Raw genomic sequence first — 23,233 nt, 5'->3', positions numbered from 1 at the left:
TTTAGAAGAATACGGAATGTAAAACCGTATCAATCCTTTATTTGTGGATTTTTCCTTTTTATTTTCTTTTAATCCTTAAATATTAAAGAAGAAGAAGATCTCTTCGTGCATTCTTGTTCACCAACGCAAAATATACCCAGAGATAACAGGTCCTTTTTTTACTTCTCTTCCTGCTTGGAGTAGACCAGTGTCAGGTGGCACTTGCCGCAGTAGTGACGATCTTCGTGGGCAGCCATGAAAACACCGGCACCGCAGGTCTCGCTGGTGCACTCACGACGCAGACGGTGGATCTTGCCGTTTTCATCGACCTATGGGGAAACGGAAATACAAAAGACAAAATTAAGGGCCATCCAAGGGGGACATGGAGTGAAGGATAATACCTTGTAGTACTTGAGGACAGCCAGTTTGACCTTCTTCCTCTTGTGCTTGATCTTCTTGGGGGTGGAGTAATTCTTCTTCTTGCGCTTCTTGGCACCACCACGGAGGCGCAGCACCAAGTGAAGGGTCGATTCCTTCTGGATGTTGTAGTCGGACAAGGTACGACCATCTTCCAGCTGCTTACCGGCAAAGATCAAACGCTGCTGATCTGGGGGGATTCCCTCCTTATCCTGGATTTTGGCTTTGACATTTTCGATCGTATCGGACGGTTCGACCTCAAGGGTGATGGTCTTGCCCGTCAGGGTCTTGACGAAGATCTGCATCCTGGATGCTGTAGAGGGCGAAGAAAAGGTTGAATATAGGATGCACACGTGGGCATGCGATCGTCTGTCATCATTTGCAGCTTCCGAACAAAATAAGTTGATATTCTAATTCATGTTCAATTAGATAGTAGTAGTAGTTTCTCGTAAACGCTCCCTCCCCCTCTGGTCTTGATAATCATATGTACATTTTTTTTGAAGATTTACATGAAACGTAGACAGTCGTTAAAAACTGCGTAGATTTTCTTTTATTTATGAGGTTCGTCGCTTATTGTGCCGTATTTACCTAAGTAAATCCAAACTCAATTTAAAATCATATCAATTTAAAAAAATATGTTTCAATATGAATCAATAGTTTCCATTGGGAACGCACATGATATTTTTCCAGTAACAAAAATAATTATTTTTATCTGAAATTCACATAACATTTATATGATCACATGAATTCTATGTGGTAAATCACATAAGGTTCATGTGATTTTGTAGTGCGATTTCCAATTTTGTGATCACATTGAACTTTCAAGTTATGTGAAATTCTAATGGATATTTTCCATTGGACATGATTTTTTTTTTTGAGTGTAGTAACGTGAAGCGCCTAATTCCAAGCTGTTTTTTTTACATTTTGCAGTTTTGATTTTATCTAAATTCATATTTTTCTCAGATACACCTACTAGGGGTAAGAGGGGCATAGTGAGCATCCCGTGCACCAGCTTATACTTTCGGCTATTCGGAACAAATTGGTTGGTGGTAGGATCAATATCATAATGATATTGAACCTACTATCAGTTGATTTGTTTCATGCAGCTGGAGATCCAGAGCCAAACTGCGGAATGCTCACTATGCCCCTTCTCCCCCTACCTACCTACACTCAAAAAATAAATCACATCTCCAATGGAAAATATTCATTAGAATTTCACTTAACTTTCATGTGATCTCATAATTGGGAATCGCATCACAAAATCACATGAACCTTATGTGTCCAATGAAGTTTATGTGATTTGTCATATTCAATTCATGTGATCGTATGAACGTTATTTGAATTTCAGATAAAAATCATTAATTTTGTTATTGGAAAAATATCATGTGCGTTCCCAATGGAAACTATATGAAAACTTTTTTCAGTGTACTTATAAGGTCAACTCAATTCAAGCTGAACATTGCATTAGGTCCTAAGTAACATTGACAGATTATTTTCATCGACTTTCTCTTTGTATCCCCACGGCCATGTGAAGATATTCCCACGTATTTTCAGCACACAGATCGATAAAAGAAGCTTTTATCTAGCATCTAATACGACAAACACAACAAGAAAGAGAAAGAGAAAGTCGATGAAGAGAATCGATAATTGTTACTTATGACCTAATGCAATGTTCAGCTTGAATTCAATGTATCTACTAATTAAAATAATTTTTGAATTTTTCAAAACTGCGCGGAATAATGGCACTTTTACGGTATCTACTACTACTGGTATGTTAGGGGGCGTTACCAATCTTCTTCTTTTTTCTGCAAAAAATCGTTGTTTACATTTTTTTTTGTACTTTACACTACACTTAGGTTTTTTTGTACCGTGTGAAAAAAAACCTACCGAGATTTTGATTTTTCTCATGTTTAAATATTTTAAAACAAATCGTATCTTGATGCCATTTGAAATTATAGCATGCTTTGGTCCATATACATATTTAAAAAAAATCTGTATTTACACCAAAAATTGAGATTTTTTTAAAGTATGCCATTCCATTAGGTACATATAGCTTGAAACGGATAATTTGATTGGAATCAAGTCGATAGGTTGTACCGTTGTCGAGAAATCGTTAAAAACGTACCGTGTAAATCGCGACTCAGCGGCACTAACCGTGTAAAAAAAGACTTCAGTGTATACTATTCCCCTATTAAGGCGTTTTTCGATACGCGAAATCGGTATTCGATTTGTCGCGTATTGAAACAAAGGGTACCGTGGTGGTTTTAAGTACAGTCAAATGTTTTAACGCGTTTTTCTCAGAACCACTTTTTTTCGCTGACCGATAAGTTTTCTCAGAAACTAGTACACAACTACACAAATCGACTTGAGCTTTTTAATTTTGGTTCTTCATACTTGTTTTCGGCTAATCTCCCATTTTCATGTCGATATATTAATATTTAACATTGCCCGAACACAGTAAAAAAATGGGCCAAAATCGACCACTTTTTTCGTATGGCAGCCAAAATTTTATGTGAGTGGAAGGTTAGCCGAAGAATCTTATACAGATTGCTAATTGCATGCGTTTATGTGTTACAGATTAGCCGTTGCATATAAAACTTATCGGCCAGCCAGGAGTGCACAGTGGACAGCAAAAATATTATTGAAATCTCTTTTTGTTAAAAAAAAACATGACTGAAACATTGCTGCCAAATTTGACAGCTTACGTCAAAACCATAAAAGCTCTTGTAAATTCGAAAAGATTTTCTTTTTGATTTAACAATCCATGGGTTTTTAAAAACAAAGATACTGGATTGTTGAAATAATAATGATTTCATTTTGCAGCCAAAACAAAATGAAATTCTTATTAAATTTACGTCAGATATTATTACGTTTAAAATATTTTTTTCTGCGTGTAGAATGGACCGGACTCTCGCGGGACAATATCGTTGGGTGTTGGGAACCAACCACAATACTCGCCAAGGCACTGCTATCGGAATCAAAGCAACTCTTCTCTTCACCACCACTCCGCTATCTACTGAGCTACCTGTGGCTGCTATAAGACTCGAATATCCGCTAGCAGTCACTGTAATCTCTGTTTACCTTCCCTGTCAGAAGATCCCTGGACTTAAAGGAAAGTTAATTGACCTACTCCGCTCCATCGACGGCCCAATACTTCTCCTGGGTGATGTAAACGGCCATCACCAAGCATGGGGCAGCCCTCTAAACAACCGCAGGGGCATCGATGTCCTGGAAGCGGCTGAAACTGTTGATCTAACTCCTCTAAATGATGGATCCACAACCTTCATAAGTGGACAAAGGGAATCCGCAATTGACGTGTCTTTCGCCAGCTCAGGAACAATCCATCGCCTTCTATGGAAGGTCATGGAAGACCCGATGGGTAGCGACCACCACCCCATTGAAATCCGACTCGACTGTAGACCAACCGAAGCCTCTCGTAGACCACGCTGGATGTACAATCAAGCAGATTGGACAAGTTATCAAGAGGCAATCACCGGTACCTGCAGAGAATCCGAACCGACCAACCTCTCGGACTACATCGGTTCGATTTTTCAAGCGGCAACAGACACTATTCCTCGATCTAGTACCATCCCAGGACGAAAAGCCCTTCTGTGGTGGGGGACAAACACAAAAATTGCTGTGAAAACCAGGAGAAAGGCTCTTCGTGCCGCCAAGCGATTAAATAAAAACCACCGACAAGGAGGTTGCTTTGGCTCACTACCGTGCAAAAAGGAACGAATGTCGGCAAACTATACGCGATGCGAAAACCCAAAGTTGGGAGAACTTTCTCAACGAAATCAGCCCAAACCAATCGGCAGCTGATCTGTGGGGAGGTTAATGCTTTAAGTGGGAAGAGAAAAAACCGGGGAATCGCACTTAAATATGAAGGAGGAATTACCCGCGATTCAGAAACTATTGCCGATGTGCTTGGAGAATACTTTGCCTCTCTATCAGCCATAGAAGGCTACGAAGAACGCTTCCGTAGGAAAAAAAGTTGCTTCGACACCCCCCATAGCCAGCATGCCAATTCCAGAGAAAACAATTGTGCCGGAAATAAACGAACCCTTCCGGATGAACGAGCTCGCTCTAGCCTTATCAAAGGCTAAAGGCAATTCTGCGGGCCCGGACGAGGTGGGCTATCCTTTGCTCCGGAATCTACCATCAGAAGGAAGACGCAAGCTTCTAGATCTAATCAACCAGGAGTGGCTGCACAACTCCCTGCCTCAGGATTGGAAGCACAGTCTCGTGGTCCCGATCCTCAAGCAAGGAAAGCCAGGCAGACAAGCTAGTGATTTCAGGCCGATCTCCCTCACATGCTGTGCCTCCAAAATCGTGGAAAGGATGGTAAATAGACGACTGATGAACTTTCTAGAATCCAGGGACCTACTTGACCACCGTCAACACGCCTTTCGTCCAGGACACGGTACAAACACGTACTTCGCCACACTTGCCCAAGCCCTAGATGACGCTACCTCGAGCGGGCACCACGTCGAACTGGTAGCTTTAGACATAGCAAAAGCATATAATAGAGCTTGGATGCCAGATGTCATCCGACAAATGGCTGATTGGGGCCTTGGCGGGCACCTGATGCATTTCGTGAAGAATTTCTTGGCAAACCGCACCTTTCAGGTACTTCTGGGAAACCACCGTTCCGCAACATTCCGAGAGGAGACTGGCGTACCACAGGGTTCGGTTATCACGGTCACCCTTTTCTTAATTTGTATGAATGGAGTTTTCGTTAACCTTCCTAAGGAAATTTACATCTGTGTCGCTAGTATCCAATCTACGAAGTATATCATAACAACGCTAACGCTAACGCTAACCTTCCTAAGGAAATTTACATCTTTGGGTACGCAGACGACATTATCCTCCTGATCACTCACAAAACCATAAAGGCACTACGTAGAAAGATGGGCGCTGCCACAAGGGCAGTCTCCCTGTGGACATCACTGACTGGCTTCCAACTCTCAGCCGAAAAATGCACACTAGTGCACATCTGCTCTCACCATCATGCCGTCCTTAACACTCCCATCTGTATCAATGGTACAGCTATTCCCATCAGGAGGTCAGCCCGTATCCTCGGAGTTCGAATTGACCGATATTCGACCTTTTCTGCCCACTTCGACGAAGTCAAGAACGCCTGCAAGACACGCCTTAATCTGCTACGATCCATCGCAGGTCGACACCCAGACAGTAACCGGTCCATTCGTCTTCGAGTTGCTAGAACAATTTTAGAATCACGTCTCCTTTATGAAATCGAAGTTACCTGTCTCGCTCGCGAACAACTTATTACGAAACTAGCCTCTACATATCACCAAGCTATCCGTATCTCATCCGGCCTACTACCATCGACGCCTGCAATTGCAGCTTGCGTGGAAAGTGGAGTAATACCATTCAACCTTCTAGTTACTCAGACCATCTGTAACCGATCAATTTGCTTCGAGGAGAAGACAGCTGGCTCATATGAAGGAGTTTTCCTCCTTAGCGAGGCCAAACAACTCCTTTCAGCCACCGCCAATCTGGAGCTTCCCTCGGTGCCTAGCATACATTGGTGTGGAACCAGAGATTGGAACCTGCGCGGGCCCATTATCGACTTGGCGATAAAGAAGAAGTTCAAGGCAGGATCCAACTCTACGGCACTTGTGAGATCCGTCGCGGAACTCCAGAGAACCAGATACTGCAACCACACTATCCGTTACTCCGATGGATCGGTTTCCCGTGAAGGGGTTGGCATCGGCATCACGGGCCCCCAAATGTCCGTACTACATCGACTTCCAGACCAGTACACTATATTCTCGGCAGAAGCGGTCTCTGCTTTTATTGCTGCTACCGCTCCCTCAAACAAGCCGATTGCCGTATTTACGGACTCCGCAAGTGTAGTTTTAGCCCTCAACTCAGACTCTATTAAGCACTCATGGATCCAAGCCATTCAGCGATATGCCCACAGAACACAACATTTGTATGGATTCCTGGCCACTGCGGCATTCTTGGTAATACGGAGGAGGTCGTTCGCAATGCTGTTGTATTTTATAAGGACTGTTTCAATTTGAAAACAGAAACGCACCTTTCGCAATGCTGAGTTGCAGTTTCATTATTCGAGCACTATTTTGCACCAGATTTGCAACTGCTCGACTATTCTGTTTTATTTCTGAGCGAGTTTGAAACACGAATGGAACTCTGTTTCAAATTTCTTTGGATATATTTAAAGATGTTTCGAAGAACTTCACAAAAAAAACGGAGAACTTCATAGAGAATAGTAAAATTCATGGAACATGATGATTACAAAAATCTTTTAGAACTGTGCGTTGCGCTGATCGTTTGTTTTCCTTGATTTGTTTTCCGTCGATCTTGTTTTCCGTGCTGAGCACCAATGCGACCGACGCGAGGAAGGCAGCTCCCACACCTGGACCCTACTTATCGACCCATCAACTCATGAACCGGGGACCAACGGCTTTACTTCCCTTCCGAAGGAAGGCGTGATCAGAGATGTTATTCCTCAGAACATCCCGGCGGCGCCGACTGGGATTGAACCCAGGCCTGCTGGGGTGAGAGGTAATCACGCTTACCACTACACCACCGGCGCCGTTATTGCGCTGATCGTGTTGCAGTTTTATTTTTGACAGTTTCAAATTATAGAATTGTCGTTTAAAACAATTTTGAAACTCAGCATTGTGAACGGCCTAACAGCTTTTGTAAACAATGACTTCTCTTGATGATTTCTAGAAATTCAAGGCTTGCCCACGCAAACCAACATCCTCAGCGGGTAGGGAAAGACTTTCCCTATTCGATGTTAAGGTTGGTATGCGTGGACGTGCCTTGAATTCCTAGAAATCATCGATAGAAGTCATTGTTTACGCCTCAATTCCTGCTCTATCTAGAATTATAGAAACAAGATTATTTTCATGGTAAATTTTTAAAATTCCCAACCTTGGTGAAAATAACATCCCGACTTTTTCCTGGTTCACTTGCCACCCTGTAAATTTTATCAAGACAAGAGAAAACCCGTTTGTCAAGCAGTTTTGGCGTGACTTTCAACCAGCGGCGATTTCACAAAACTGGACCAACTTATTTCTATTTTTTTATGAAACGCACAAATGATGGCTACTTTTCTGGTGGTTCTAGAAGAAAAAATCTCAAAATAATGTTTTATTTCAAAGTTTGAGTAGTAGTAAACGTCATTTTAACTGCTCGAATGAAGTGGTTAATTGATTTGAATTTGGAACAAATAGAATAAAAAAAAAATGTGTAAAACCCCGTGAGGAATGAATAGTCAGCCCTATTCTGCGAGTCACGTGACTCTCTCTCACCGGTGAGGTGACTCTCCATTTGATTTGCATGGAGAGTCACCTCACACGAGGTGACAATTGTCACCTCACCGGTGAGAGAGTCACGTGACTCGCAGAATAAGGGGGAGTGACTACACTACATACCTAACTGCTAAGCCGGACCGTCCCCAGTAAAAGTAAGATCAGTCAGTGTCATCGAAAAATTATTGAACATGACCAATTTAGAAGAATACGGAATGTAAAACCGTATCAATCCTTTATTTGTGGATTTTTCCTTTTTATTTTCTTTTAATCCTTAAATATTAAAGAAGAAGAAGATCTCTTCGTGCATTCTTGTTCACCAACGCAAAATATACCCAGAGATAACAGGTCCTTTTTTTACTTCTCTTCCTGCTTGGAGTAGACCAGTGTCAGGTGGCACTTGCCGCAGTAGTGACGATCTTCGTGGGCAGCCATGAAAACACCGGCACCGCAGGTCTCGCTGGTGCACTCACGACGCAGACGGTGGATCTTGCCGTTTTCATCGACCTATGGGGAAACGGAAATACAAAAGACAAAATTAAGGGCCATCCAAGGGGGACATGGAGTGAAGGATAATACCTTGTAGTACTTGAGGACAGCCAGTTTGACCTTCTTCCTCTTGTGCTTGATCTTCTTGGGGGTGGAGTAATTCTTCTTCTTGCGCTTCTTGGCACCACCACGGAGGCGCAGCACCAAGTGAAGGGTCGATTCCTTCTGGATGTTGTAGTCGGACAAGGTACGACCATCTTCCAGCTGCTTACCGGCAAAGATCAAACGCTGCTGATCTGGGGGGATTCCCTCCTTATCCTGGATTTTGGCTTTGACATTTTCGATCGTATCGGACGGTTCGACCTCAAGGGTGATGGTCTTGCCCGTCAGGGTCTTGACGAAGATCTGCATCCTGGATGCTGTAGAGGGCGAAGAAAAGGTTGAATATAGGATGCACACGTGGGCATGCGATCGTCTGTCATCATTTGCAGCTTCCGAACAAAATAAGTTGATATTCTAATTCATGTTCAATTAGATAGTAGTAGTAGTTTCTCGTAAACGCTCCCTCCCCCTCTGGTCTTGATAATCATATGTACATTTTTTTTGAAGATTTACATGAAACGTAGACAGTCGTTAAAAACTGCGTAGATTTTCTTTTATTTATGAGGTTCGTCGCTTATTGTGCCGTATTTACCTAAGTAAATCCAAACTCAATTTAAAATCATATCAATTTAAAAAAATATGTTTCAATATGAATCAATAGTTTCCATTGGGAACGCACATGATATTTTTCCAGTAACAAAAATAATTATTTTTATCTGAAATTCACATAACATTTATATGATCACATGAATTCTATGTGGTAAATCACATAAGGTTCATGTGATTTTGTAGTGCGATTTCCAATTTTGAGATCACATTGAACTTTCAAGTTATGTGAAATTCTAATGGATATTTTCCATTGGACATGATTTTTTTTTTTGAGTGTAGTAACGTGAAGCGCCTAATTCCAAGCTGTTTTTTTTACATTTTGCAGTTTTGATTTTATCTAAATTCATATTTTTCTCAGATACACCTACTAGGGGTAAGAGGGGCATAGTGAGCATCCCGTGCACCAGCTTATACTTTCGGCTATTCGGAACAAATTGGTTGGTGGTAGGATCAATATCATAATGATATTGAACCTACTATCAGTTGATTTGTTTCATGCAGCTGGAGATCCAGAGCCAAACTGCGGAATGCTCACTATGCCCCTTCTCCCCCTACCTACCTACACTCAAAAAATAAATCACATCTCCAATGGAAAATATTCATTAGAATTTCACTTAACTTTCATGTGATCTCATAATTGGGAATCGCATCACAAAATCACATGAACCTTATGTGTCCAATGAAGTTTATGTGATTTGTCATATTCAATTCATGTGATCGTATGAACGTTATTTGAATTTCAGATAAAAATCATTAATTTTGTTATTGGAAAAATATCATGTGCGTTCCCAATGGAAACTATATGAAAACTTTTTTCAGTGTACTTATAAGGTCAACTCAATTCAAGCTGAACATTGCATTAGGTCCTAAGTAACATTGACAGATTATTTTCATCGACTTTCTCTTTGTATCCCCACGGCCATGTGAAGATATTCCCACGTATTTTCAGCACACAGATCGATAAAAGAAGCTTTTATCTAGCATCTAATACGACAAACACAACAAGAAAGAGAAAGAGAAAGTCGATGAAGAGAATCGATAATTGTTACTTATGACCTAATGCAATGTTCAGCTTGAATTCAATGTATCTACTAATTAAAATAATTTTTGAATTTTTCAAAACTGCGCGGAATAATGGCACTTTTACGGTATCTACTACTACTGGTATGTTAGGGGGCGTTACCAATCTTCTTCTTTTTTCTGCAAAAAATCGTTGTTTACATTTTTTTTTGTACTTTACACTACACTTAGGTTTTTTTGTACCGTGTGAAAAAAAACCTACCGAGATTTTGATTTTTCTCATGTTTAAATATTTTAAAACAAATCGTATCTTGATGCCATTTGAAATTATAGCATGCTTTGGTCCATATACATATTTAAAAAAAAATCTGTATTTACACCAAAAATTGAGATTTTTTTAAAGTATGCCATTCCATTAGGTACATATAGCTTGAAACGGATAATTTGATTGGAATCAAGTCGATAGGTTGTACCGTTGTCGAGAAATCGTTAAAAACGTACCGTGTAAATCGCGACTCAGCGGCACTAACCGTGTAAAAAAAGACTTCAGTGTATACTATTCCCCTATTAAGGCGTTTTTCGATACGCGAAATCGGTATTCGATTTGTCGCGTATTGAAACAAAGGGTACCGTGGTGGTTTTAAGTACAGTCAAATGTTTTAACGCGTTTTTCTCAGAACCACTTTTTTTCGCTGACCGATAAGTTTTCTCAGAAACTAGTACACAACTACACAAATCGACTTGAGCTTTTTAATTTTGGTTCTTCATACTTGTTTTCGGCTAATCTCCCATTTTCATGTCGATATATTAATATTTAACATTGCCCGAACACAGTAAAAAAATGGGCCAAAATCGACCACTTTTTTCGTATGGCAGCCAAAATTTTATGTGAGTGGAAGGTTAGCCGAAGAATCTTATACAGATGGCTAATTGCATGCGTTTATGTGTTACAGATTAGCCGTTGCATATAAAACTTATCGGCCAGCCAGGAGTGCACAGTGGACAGCAAAAATATTATTGAAATCTCTTTTTGTTAAAAAAAAAAACATGACTGAAACATTGATGAAGTAAAAAGTATTCATTTTACATTCAAAACAAATTATTGAAAAACAGTTTGAAGACGGCCGAAAGATTGGTAACAACCGCTTAAGGAGATTATTTTTTGTAACTTCAAAAGCAATGTTCGTTCAAAACCGAAATTCTGTCAATACTATGGTAAATGTACCAGTTTTGGCCATACCTCGGGAAAATAATTGACTCAAAATCTTCTTGCGTTTGTATATCCCGTGCATATGATTTTGATCAACAATGTTAACACAACTTAAGTTCTATAACATGAAAACACTAGGCGTAGCCAGAGGGAGCAGGGGAGGGCAACTGCATCCCCCTTAAACTCAGCAACACAAAGGCTTTCGGTGAAATGGCATTCGGCGAATTTTCCATAGCAAATATATTGTCAAAACAGGTGCGTTTCCCCTATATATTTATCGGTATGAGTATTTCCACAGTTATGGATCAAGGCATATTAGGAGCAAAAAGGTTTACCATGAAGTCGTTTATTTTCTCTACTTCAAACATATATAATAAATAAGATATTATTTCCTTTAGTTCCCTCCAAAAATATTTGATAGGGAAAGTAATATTCCAAATCCTCGAATATAAACAAAGAAGGGAATACTCCTATCTTATCTTATCTCCTTAATATATAATATAGAAGGAAATATTACCGACCCAATCCACTGGAGTCGATTTTTACGCGGGTGATACGTGCCGCGTAAAAAAAAACCGCGTTAATTCCGAAATCCGAGTAAAAAAAACCGTGTAAAAAGCGACTTCAGTGTATTTACTATAGTAGGCAATGTGCGTTCTAATGCGCTATGAAACGCATGCCCTTTTCCAGTGGTATTATAACACCAAAGTTTATTTTAAAGATTAATGAGAAAAATTTGGAATTACAGATACCTGTGTGAAAGTAATGATAGATAAAAGCCTGATGCGCACAAAATCCAGGGTTGTTACAGAAATTTTGATTTTGAATCCGCGCTAAATTTGGTCATAGAAAAAATATGTTATTTACAGCTCAAATAGGGGAAGGAACCATTAGAAATTTAAGCCAAAAGTACAGAATGCTCATTATGACCCACTATACCCCTCCTACCCCTACCGAAATAAAATTAGGAATAAACTCAACAATTTTTGTTAGTTGTGAGTTTTCGAAAAGCAAGATATAAGTAAGATGAAAGCATCTTCCATTCATCTTTAACTATTCATAGAACTTAGTCCTATGATATTTGTCTGCAACAAATTATCTTTCTTTTAGTTATTTGTGTAAACTAGATGAGATTTATCAGCTATTAGCTATAAGAATCTAGATATAAAAATCTACTTACATAATTTTAAAGAATTTGTTAGCATTAGCTACATCTAAATATCATTATTCTTCACAATATTGATCAGAAGTTTACTGTACATCCGCGTAAAAAGCGACTCCAGTGTACAACAAATTTTTAATAGTTGGTATGATCACCCGAATAAAAATAAAATTGTTAGATGAAAAATACAATGATTTCATTTTCTTTGATAAGCTTTCGGAAAATCCGCGCCAGCTGTAACAACCCTGAAAATCAGGTTATCACTGTATTTATTAAAGAAGGAAATGCTAAGGCTGTGTTCCATTTGGTGAATGTTCACTTAAATTTGACACTTGGAAAATAAATTATAATGTTCGTAAATCCCTCTGATGTTGGATCGTCCGATTTTCGAGAAGGTGCTGATTGATTCCTGGTCTGTCAGAAATAAGTCTGGTACAATAGTAGGTTCATTTGAAAATTGAACACAGCCTAAATATTTATGAAGTTAGGCAAATCAACAACTTTTGGAAATTGTTATTCGGGCTGGTATAGCATTCTGATGCGTTTTTTTTTTTTTAATTTTCGACCTTTTCCAAGTTAACAGGATTGTCATTTTATTATCTTACCAAACCTGAACTCACCTTTCTGTACCAAAAACCTCCACTTCTAGCTCCCACTCCACTGAAACAATAAAACACCTAGGATAATTTTACGAATGCATACCTCGAGTTATATTTTTCACATCCATACAAAACTAAACGACGCAACCTTACATACTAATGCAGACTTTACATGAGAAAAAAAAAAGAATCAGGTGATTGGACAGCGACTAAACTAATAGCACAGCATTAATACATCCGTCATTTTCGGGATTGTTCGTCACTTGGGCGTATTTACCCCAGACGACCTTGCCCGACTGCGTGACCAAACCCAGCTCGGAAATGTTCACTTCGATCACAGTACCCTTGGTGATGACCCCCAAGCTGGTGTACATCGGGGAGGAGGGATTCTTCTTAACGCCGATGATCGGCAGGTGGAACGTCGCCTTCAACTCCGGATGCGTAACGTGCGCTTTGTTGAATCGAAGCGCCATAGGTCGGATAAACCGTTCGAATTTTGGCGGTTTTCGGGTGAAGTTCTCGCCCACATAGGTGACCTTGGTGACCATGCGTTTCCACGCTTTCCGTTTCGTTTTGCCGCTGCGAATCACCTTGAATACCTCTGAGTCTGCCTGTGCTCGAACCTTCGGAATCGGTACGTCCCATTTGCCAGCCTTCTCCTTTCGCTTTTGCTTAATCATGTTCGACAGCACCTTGGCACTGGACTGTACACCACGATCCAACAGGTACGCCGGAATCGCTCCATCCTCAACCTTCTCCGTGGTCTTTTTGACCTTCTTTTCTTCGTGAGCCTGAATTTTTTTCTTCATCTGGATCTTCTCATTGCGCCGTTGCTTCTGGAACAGTTTGGCCTTGATGCCTCGCAGTTTACGGGCCATGGCAGCGCGCTTCTTCGGCTCGCGAGCCTCGCGCTTACGCTTGCGCTCCTCATGATCGAGCCGCCGGCCATGGAGCTTGATGTGACGCTCAATATATTCGTTCTGCGGCATTTTGCTGCTGGTGTGATGGTGAGGTCAGAAGCCGAAGAGCTAGAACAGAAGAGGCAGCGTTAGCGAGGGGTCGGATCTATGGTTATCGTTAATGTGAACTGATACAGGATCCTGCAGACACAAAGCAATACAGCCTACGATGGAGCGAGCAATTGACCTTTGTTTTTCGGATTTGTAACTTATCAAATATGTTATTGATGCGTCATGGAAATCGAACGCCCAATGACCGTCGATAAGTAATTTTCTCTGGGCCATGTATTTGACTAAGGTCATGGAGGTATTCCCAAGACCCCAGCTTCGATCAGGCCGTTTTATTGCAAGTTGGTACGTAAAATATCAAGACCAACAATTGAAATGGCCTTAACTCCATTTTGTAAACAAACCTTGTAAAGCCATTTTCTCGCGAACCGAAACCTTCATTCGCAAACCTAAACCACAATCGGCTAGAGGAAAATTTCCCCTACCTGTTAATTATTTTGGTTTGTCTTTGCGGACTTCGGTTCGCGAGAAAATCGCCTCACAAGGTTTGTTTACAAAATGGAGTTAAGGCCATTTCAATTGTTGGTCTTGATATGATATAACGAATCCCGGTGTTTCGATATTATAACAATGTACAGTAAACTCAATATTAGTAACAGAATGGTCACTGAATTTCGGAATTTGAATTCCCGGTTTACCAAGATAGTTTTAAGGTTTTATAAAAGATTCCTATATTTCATAAAAATAACTATTAATTCAATTCATAGTTGAAGATGCCAAGTTTCAAATAACAGACTTAAAATAGTCATTTTTGTATACGATAGATGAATGAGGAGACGAAAGTATAGCTAACTTTGGTTCCTATAATAGTGGAATGCATTGGTTTGCAAGCAACTATAACCGATTAAAGACATTTAGATTCCGGTATAACAAAGAATAATTCATGTAAACATCCCGAGGATAGAAAATTACTTTCAATTTTGAACTTCGAAACATATTTCAAATTCTAGAACCTTAAAAAAATGTTGATGATTTCATACCTAGAACCATTTTTAAATTTTTGGGACTTTGCCCTCAGAATATGAAAACAAATAGGTACCTATATGTATAAGATTCCCGCAATTTCACAACTCAACATATTAAGGATTTTGTGATTATATGCGACTGAAACTACTACCACTTTTGTTTGCTGCGGAGAAGCAATCAATTACATATTTATAAACCTTATATATCTTGAGATTTATGCTCTTGAAATTGCGAAATTTGATAAGAAAAAGGACTCTCTACAAGGAAACGCCTTACAGATCTCAAACTTTGATAACATTTCTAATCTGAGTTGGAAAGATTACCTTGATCTGTTTTCCCCAAATTCTAGGACATCTAATTTTTTTTTCGTTATTTCAGACTTGAACAAAACTTCAGGATCCTGGACTGATTTTATTTTTTCAAAATTCTGGTTTACACTTCAACAAAAACTTCAAAGGTCATTTAATGATTTAAAGGTAATACCTTTAAAAAATGACATCCTAGACGTAGGTATATAGTGTTTTAAGGTTCCGGACAATTTTTAAGATTTTAAGCTTTGAAAAAAATTACTTACAAAGTTTAGAAAAAATCCTCCAAATCCCGGGGTTTGTACCAAAGATCTTGGATCAAGCAAACAAAAAATCAATGTCCTTGATTTAGACCTAATTAAGAGATTCAGGATTAGAAAAAAAACGCAAAATAAAATAATAAAAGGAAAGTTTTAAGAACCTGGATTTTGCAACTTTTTTTTACAGAAACATCGATAAACATTGAAGACCTCTTAGGCCCCTCTCATTTAATGAAATTCAGTTACGCTGAAGTCTTTTTTTACACAGTTAGTGCCGCTGAGTCGCGATTTACACGGTACGTTTTTAACGATTTCTCGACAACGATACAACCTATCGACTTGATTCCAATCACATTATCCGTTTCAAGCTATAGGTAATCGAATTGAATACTTAAAAAAAATCACTATTTTTGGTGTAAATACAGATTTTTAAAAATATATCTATATGGACCATAGCATGCTATAATTACAAATGGCATCAAAATCCAATTAAAAAAAAACACGGTACATATCCCCCGTGTAAAAAAGACCTGAGTGTATTTCAATAATTTGTTTGATTATAACTTCTTTATTTAAAGGTAATTTAACATATTCAACATACGATAAGCGGACCATCGATTAGGCGAATTTACATATTTTCGTCAATCTGACATCCGCTAACATGTCAAAACATCATATCGACGTTAGCCACACGACTTAGACATGATGAATGATGCCACATCACCGCCGTGTGCATTGCTCGAGTAAATGAGACATAAAAAAAATACACTTGGACAACATTTTAGGATCCTGAGATTTAAAAAAAATTGTAAATTCTCAAGTCAAGAAATCTTCTGCACATCGATGCAAAAAAAAACATGGATTCCTGAAGGGTCTAATTTCCAGATTACCTTTCTCTTACGATCGGATTTGAACGAACAATGGAATGTTTCTATCAAAGATGAATTATTCTAAATTTGTTCACCTTTCCATACGCACCGTTAGATTTAATAACGAGTACATAACATTGTTGACAAAATCTAACACGTCTTAACTCCAATGCCGTCATACGAATTTCAATTCCGTCACAACACATTGAAACGCCATTAAATTCACTTCGGCATACACATGAAGGGAGAAAAAATTGATCGCTAGGAGCACCTCGTATGTTTTCAAGAAGAATGGATGCATAATATATATTATGCGTTCATATAGACGTTGATTTGTAGCTTTTGAACTGAACTATCGTACCGAACGTATGGTATGATTGATTCATTCTCGTAGAGATCATAGAAATATTTTTTTATGTTTCTGTATGATATGACGGAAATGGGCGCAATAGTCCTCTACCCTATTTTCCATACAAAAAAAACAACTTGTATGAAAAATACGGTTTGAACGTAAACAAGAATAGGGTGTTTTCATGTTGGAATTCCCAAAAAAAAAATTGGTTCAAACCTTAAAAGTTTCCCGGTTATTAATAGTCAACAACTTTTATTCAAATATCCAATGAACACCACGAAAATATTGATTTTATGTGTGAAGAGATGTTCTGTTTCTAGAAACATTCGAAGGCTTATGAAATAATTGCAGCAATTGACAAAGACATTCCTAGAATATTTTAAAATTAGGTTTGCAAATATACCAGATGTACATAAGTGAAAGTTCTTCAAATTAAAAATGTATTCAATAATTCTCACGAATTCGCTGAATTATTTTTCTTGAAATTCTCTTAAAAATTTTGTTAGAAGTCTCTTGGTAGAACTCAGAATTATCATAGTAGTCTTCTCTCAATGATATTGAAATTTTCCTAAACATTGCCTTGAAAACACTTCCTTGGAATACTTCAAGAAATTTCTTATATTTAGTTCACTTCAGCATTTAGTTTGAACTCTTCTCCGGATTCTCCTCAGAATCCCTTTGGAATTGCCCTGGGAATTAGATTCCCTTGCAAGTCTTTTCTGAATTCCCACGGTATTCCCCTCCATTTTCCATATAATTGAATCACAAAAAAAAATTAAAAAGTGCTTGGAATTTTGCCTAGAACTTCAATTCTCCGCAGAATTATCTTGAAATTATCTTTAAACTTTCAACAAATTCAACTTATAACCTCTGCATTTTTTCCTACAGCAAATGTAATGAAAATTCTATAACGTACAAGCAAGTTTTATCAGATCGAATATTTTCGTATGAAACCTTCACTAGATGATTTTCTAGCCATAGTAAATTTAGCTGAAATAATGTCAAAATCATTTAAAACCATTCCGACGACCACGACCACAGAACGGAATCTTTACATCTGAATAGAATCTTATATTTCTCGGTTGGGTGTAGGAATAAGGAATTATTCTCACAATTTAAAAAATATATTATTCCTTATTCTGAAAATTTCTTTAAGGCCCAAACCAACCTAGATCTTGTTTTCAAATCTGAAATAATAAAAACCGACACCTTGAGCCTTTTATTTAGCCTTATATTCTTGAAAATGTCCATCAAAATAATTTTCTGTAATCACAAAATCTTCAAAGTTTTAGTTGATGATGTGAGATCGCGGAATTTATTCACTAAGTAGATCTCAAGTTTTTCATTCCAAATTTATAAAATTTTTGAGATCAACATCTCACTTTTCAAAATTGGGCGTTATGACCGACAGAATTAAAAAAAAAAAAAAAAAAAAACAAAATTATCATAACTGTCGACTTTCTTTTCTTTTTTCAATGTTATCGAGTCCTCTATACATATTTCTTTAGAGAACTAAATTAATAGTTTTTAAAACAGCCTGTAGTGAATAAGCAGTTTTTACCTCTTTTACCATGATCAAGTAATCAGTAAATAACCATCGTAAGATCATTTTCTTGGTTTAATATATAGGCGGGTATTTATTTAAAAATAATATGTTTGGATTAATTTTACGTAGGATCAATTGAAACGTCTTCCTACGAGCATAGATTATCACACAGATGTCTATAAAATTTTACCGAAATCTGAACAGCTGAACGTTTATAGGTTTTTCCTTTTGTAAGCAAAACTTAATAGGCTCTATTCAAGTGTTACGCGAGAAATCATCAAGAGACGTAATTGTTTACAGACGCTGTTAGTCCCGTATTCCAGCTCTATCTAAAAGTATTCGATGTTTTTCATATGGGAATTACAAGTCTTTGTAGTTTTGTTATGCTATCCGCCCTTCTGATGGTATTATTAGTTTCGTCCTAATTCACTCCGGAAGTGAGGAGAATCGGTCAATCTAACACTGGAGAAATCACCGTGTGGAGGCAATGTTTACATACACCCAAACTACTATCGAATGCTGAAAGCATGTCGAACTATAGACCGTCGTGAGTGTCGAACTCGTTCCCATGCAAAATTCAGTAACTTACGGTCAAACGGCCTTCTTCATTCTTCCCGATAAGCAAGATTCACCAGGTAGTTACTACGACTGTTTTAAGGTTAGATTCAAATGCTTTCGCTCTGCAGTGCTCTCTGTTGTTGCTGTTATTGATTTGTATCTGCTAGGAACCTAAAATAGAATCAATTTTGTTAAAGAAACGGGAAAACATTCCCCGGCATTCGTAGGGTACTTTGCATTTTTAAATACAGTGAAGCAGTCAAATTTTCAGAGGCTCGATCACCGACAAAACTAAAACCTGAGTGACAAGTTGCCTTCATTGAACCATCCAACATTGTCGTTCATTGCTCTCATCGCACTTAAAACACTATCGAATTGCTTCAAAAAGGTAACACGACACTACAAAGTTTTAGTTTTTGGGGATCTGCTTCTGAATATTCGACGTGTTTCACTTGAATAAAAAAGATTACCCAATTTAAAGTTCTTATACTTGAAATATGAAATGTTTTCTAATTTACGGATGTACTTAACTATTACAATACTCACCGCGGATAAGCCAAAGAAAAGTAAACTTGACCGAGAACTGATTGGGATTTTCGCGAAATTTAATCGAGTTTTCACAACTTTTAACCAATCTTTTTTATAGAAGATCCCCAACACATCAACAATATTCTTCACAGAACCCCAAAAGCTTCACTTTTCTTACGAATTTCACTACCGCGAGCGAGCAACACACTTTGCGTACGCGTTTTGACACTTGGCAAAGTTTACATGTGCCTGTTTATCGTCAGTAAACTGCCGAAATTCTCGGACAATTTCCACCGAATCTGCAAACAATTATATCTCACCCTTAGCGGATCACCAATAACTGCCAAATTATCAACTTATTTTACTGAAAAAGCTGCATTTAGTTACACTTTTTGCAGGAAATTTATCACCAGCAGCACCAAACTCACCTTACTCTGACACCATTCACAAAGTAAAAGAAATAGGAAATGGAAAAGCAGCGCCTCTTGTAGCAATTTGCATCAACTGACAGCCGACAGGAAGTAACGGCGACTTCACGCTTGTCTAAAACCCTTGCAGCAAACGATCGAATAGGGTGGCCAAACTTTAGAATTGTGTACACCGAAAATAGTTTTCATGTACACACCAAAAAAATGTAATAATTCAGTGCCAACATTTCAAATGGGCGTAATTGATTTTGTAAACAATAGCTTTAGTCGTCGATTTCTCGCAAATAAAAGCCCACCCCTCTAAATTACAAATATTAGCTGGTACAGGAAACATCCCTCTGCGTGCTGGTGTCATTCATTTTCATGAGTGAGCCATTCACGAGAAATCGACTACTAAAGCCATTGTTTACAAATGCAATTACGCCCCTTTGAAATGTTGGCACTGAATTGTTCTTGTAAAAATGTAAATGTAAAAATTATTCTTCGAGGCAATCGCTGTAAATATTTACATTATTTGACAAATCTCTAAGCAGTAGGTATGTTTTCTTCATTCAAATTGTTTTCAATAATCAAACGTCATGATCACCTGGGTTTTGTCTAATAAGGTAAATATTTCCATTGCTTGCACCAAACAATATCACGCAGAAAAAAAGAATCATCGAAATAAAAATATTTGAGGTAAAAATAAGCGTAAACTCTGTTTGTTCTGGCCACAAAAATAAAATAGGTTCCCTACACGAAACGAAAATCAATTATTTAATTCATGTGTTTCACTTATACATTTTTGCCAAAGCATCAGCCTTATACCATAGAGGTAACTCTAAGACTAGAAGGTCCCGAAATAACGTGCTCAACTTTTTGGCTCAACTCTGGTACTCTCTTCGGTCCCAAGCTAATCGATTCACCCCTCGAAACATAGGAACAACCATTAACCCCTCATTTTATCTGTCAAACTTTCATAGCGAATCAAAACAAACATTGCGTAGTACTAGAATTTAGACTAGAATGGGGTACGTTAATTGTTTGCTTGGGACCAATAGGCTAGTCAAGAAGTGAGCCATTTTGAAATCGTTAGTTTCGTATTGATTGTTGCTTATACATTCCATAAGACAAACCACATAGGTCCTATTAGAATGCATAAAAGGTATGTGTGACCGTAAATACATTTCATTTGACACATGATCTTTATTAACTTTTTGCAAGGCGTCTGCTTATTAGTTGACTTATACATTTTATGAATAATCAGCAATGGAAATTTGCCAAAAGGTATAAGGAGATTTCTATCCGTGTACATTGATAAAAATTCAATGATTGTTTTTATGTGTTCCACACATGAATTTTTGCAATGTGATCAACAAATGATATCGATGTTTCGGACACATATTTAATATGTGTACACATAAAAGCCATGTGTAACCATATATACTATTCATTTGACTCATAAATTTCGTGTGTGCTTCTGGGTGGATTCTGTTTATGTGTGGTCACATGAAAATCATGTGGAATTTTGCATGGAAATTCGTCAATAAAAATGTGTAGAATTCTATTAGTGTAGTAAAAATAACCATAAAAGATAGCTTAACGACGTGTTCAGGGCACCAGCCAAACCATTTGTGGGATAATTTACCCATCCGGGATACAGTTCGTTTATGGTATTTGTTTAATAGGGTTGATTCAAACGTATTTTATGTTTAAAGTCATGTGATATCAATAAAAATCCGAGTAAAAATCATTATACACAGAAAAAAAAGTTGTTGAATATTACATCCAACCTGCTGCAACCAAGTCAATCCATCGGTTGTGTAATATAACGTTGTACAATGTACATCGATTTTGCGAACAAAATTACATCCATTGATGTAATACCCCGTTCACATTACAGCCTATATTACGTAATATAGGCTGTCTTGCAATGAGCACGCATACATAGGGTTTCCAGTGAAAACTAGATGTATGAGTGCTCATTGCAAGACAGCGCTCGAGACAGCGTATATCACGTGATATACGCTGTAATGTGAACGGGGTATAATATTGTATCTGCTTTTTGCTATTACCTCGGCTATTACATCATTGTTTCATACATCAGCTTGAATTACATTGATCGATATTACATTTTTTTGGTGTGTACGTTTATTTTAAAAATATTCAAGTTGAAAATAAATGTGAATATTTTTGTTCGATTTCACAGTTTTGTAAACAAAAATAAATATTTTTATTCTAAATATCAAGACCAACAATTGAAATGGCGTTAACTCCATTTTGTAAACAAATCTTGTAAGGCCATTTTCTCGCGAACCCGAGGCATGACGTCATCATGGTGTTGTTTTAGGTAGAAGTATTGTAATATTATGAGCACAAAACGCTTTCCACACTCCACATTCCGATTTATTTTGCGGACAACGGAAGAAAGAAAGATAAAACGCTGTACAGACTGCAGAGTTATAACAAGTTATAACGGTTGTCAAATAATTGCAAACAGAAACCACCATCAAGATAGCGCCATAACGTGTTATAACTCTGTAGTCTGAACAAGACATAAAGCAAACCATTGCTCGATTCATTGGTGCATATATTTGTTTTGAACTTTTGCGCACGAAACAAAACAAAACTGCACACACACTAATCCAGCATTTAGTTGTTCGGTATTTTTTTAAACTGGGCTTGAACTGTAAAACAAATATTTTCCAATTAGCGGAATTATCGACATTCAGCAAATACAAACTGAACTTCGGTAACGTTTATTGTAAAATACTGAGCACATAATTTGTAATTACTGAGTAAGCCAGAAAGTTATAAATTTTCAGTATTGTACGAAAAGTCAGTAATTATAATTACTGTACACAAAGTAATCATAGATTTTTTCTGGACATCCGTCAAAATACTCAACATATTTTACTGACCATGAATTGTAAAATTCTAAGCTGTCACTTTAGCTTTAGTGAAAATCCAGAAGCAAGTATTTTTTCCACGGCAGCGGAGTCGAGTCGGAGCCGGAGCCTGAGCCGGAGGCATTTTCGAAGTATCTGATGTCCAAATCAAAAGTATTTTTTCTATTACACCGATAAAACACCATTGGAAGTAACTCCGAGCCCGGAACCTACCAAAAATGCCGCCGGCTCCGACCCGACTCCACAGCATTGGTTTTTTTTTTCTTAAAAATGTTTCAGTAAATATTTGAGAAAGGTGTGTTTTATCATCACGGACTAAAGTAAGCTCGACATTGATATTGAAAAACTTGCTATAATTGCTAATAATTCTTTTTCAAAATAACGATTTAATCCCAACAGTAAGCATTGACACCCCAGACACGTGCGTGGGAAATTATGCGAAGACAACACTGATGGTGTTTATTTCCTGGGAGAATATCATTATCCATCAGTGCAAATCCTTAACTGCTGAAAATATAATTCAACAAACGTCTTTTCTTCTGTGCAATTAATAGTTATTGAATTGAAATTATTATTTCTCTTCCAACACTAACAAAAACTTTTTTAAC

At 37.9% G+C, this 23,233-nt stretch overlaps 2 protein-coding genes and 1 non-coding gene across 4 annotated transcripts; all 3 read right to left on the bottom strand.

The window, feature by feature from the left end:
• Nucleotides 1–19,831, bottom strand: RpS27A (ribosomal protein S27A). Of its 2 annotated transcripts, XM_065237636.1 has the most exons (5): nt 19,738–19,831; nt 8,378–8,611; nt 6,457–6,460; nt 381–702; nt 1–308 (listed from the first exon to the last, which is right to left on the bottom strand). In XM_065237636.1, the coding sequence occupies exons 2-5, from the start codon at nt 8,601–8,603 to the stop codon at nt 159–161; spliced, it is 702 nt and encodes a 233-aa protein (XP_065093708.1). In that variant the 5' UTR covers nt 8,604–8,611; nt 19,738–19,831; the 3' UTR covers nt 1–158. The 2 variants fall into 2 exon arrangements, with proteins under 2 accessions (XP_065093708.1, XP_065093700.1); XM_065237628.1 differs by lacking the exons at nt 1–308; nt 381–702; nt 6,457–6,460 and adding an exon at nt 7,903–8,210 and having other exon boundaries at nt 8,283–8,611.
• Ip259 (NSA2 ribosome biogenesis factor-like IP259) lies at nt 12,979–13,922 on the bottom strand. The gene has a single exon (XM_065237617.1). It carries the CDS (start codon nt 13,881–13,883, stop codon nt 13,104–13,106), a length of 780 nt encoding a protein of 259 aa, XP_065093689.1. The 5' UTR covers nt 13,884–13,922; the 3' UTR covers nt 12,979–13,103.
• On the bottom strand, nt 14,054–14,195 carry LOC135714325 (small nucleolar RNA SNORA16B/SNORA16A family). The gene has a single exon (XR_010518814.1). It is a non-coding gene; the product is annotated as a small nucleolar RNA SNORA16B/SNORA16A family (small nucleolar RNA).
• Nucleotides 19,832–23,233: the final 3,402 nt, after the last annotated feature.

Source organism: Ochlerotatus camptorhynchus, unplaced genomic scaffold (assembly GCF_037179485.1).
Source record: "Ochlerotatus camptorhynchus isolate MF236.1 unplaced genomic scaffold, CSIRO-AGI_Acam_v1.1 ptg000043l, whole genome shotgun sequence".
NCBI classification, from domain to species: Eukaryota; Metazoa; Arthropoda; class Insecta; order Diptera; family Culicidae; genus Ochlerotatus; species Ochlerotatus camptorhynchus.
Note: the sequence above shows the minus strand (reverse complement) of the source record. Positions and strands in the feature narration are given on the sequence as shown.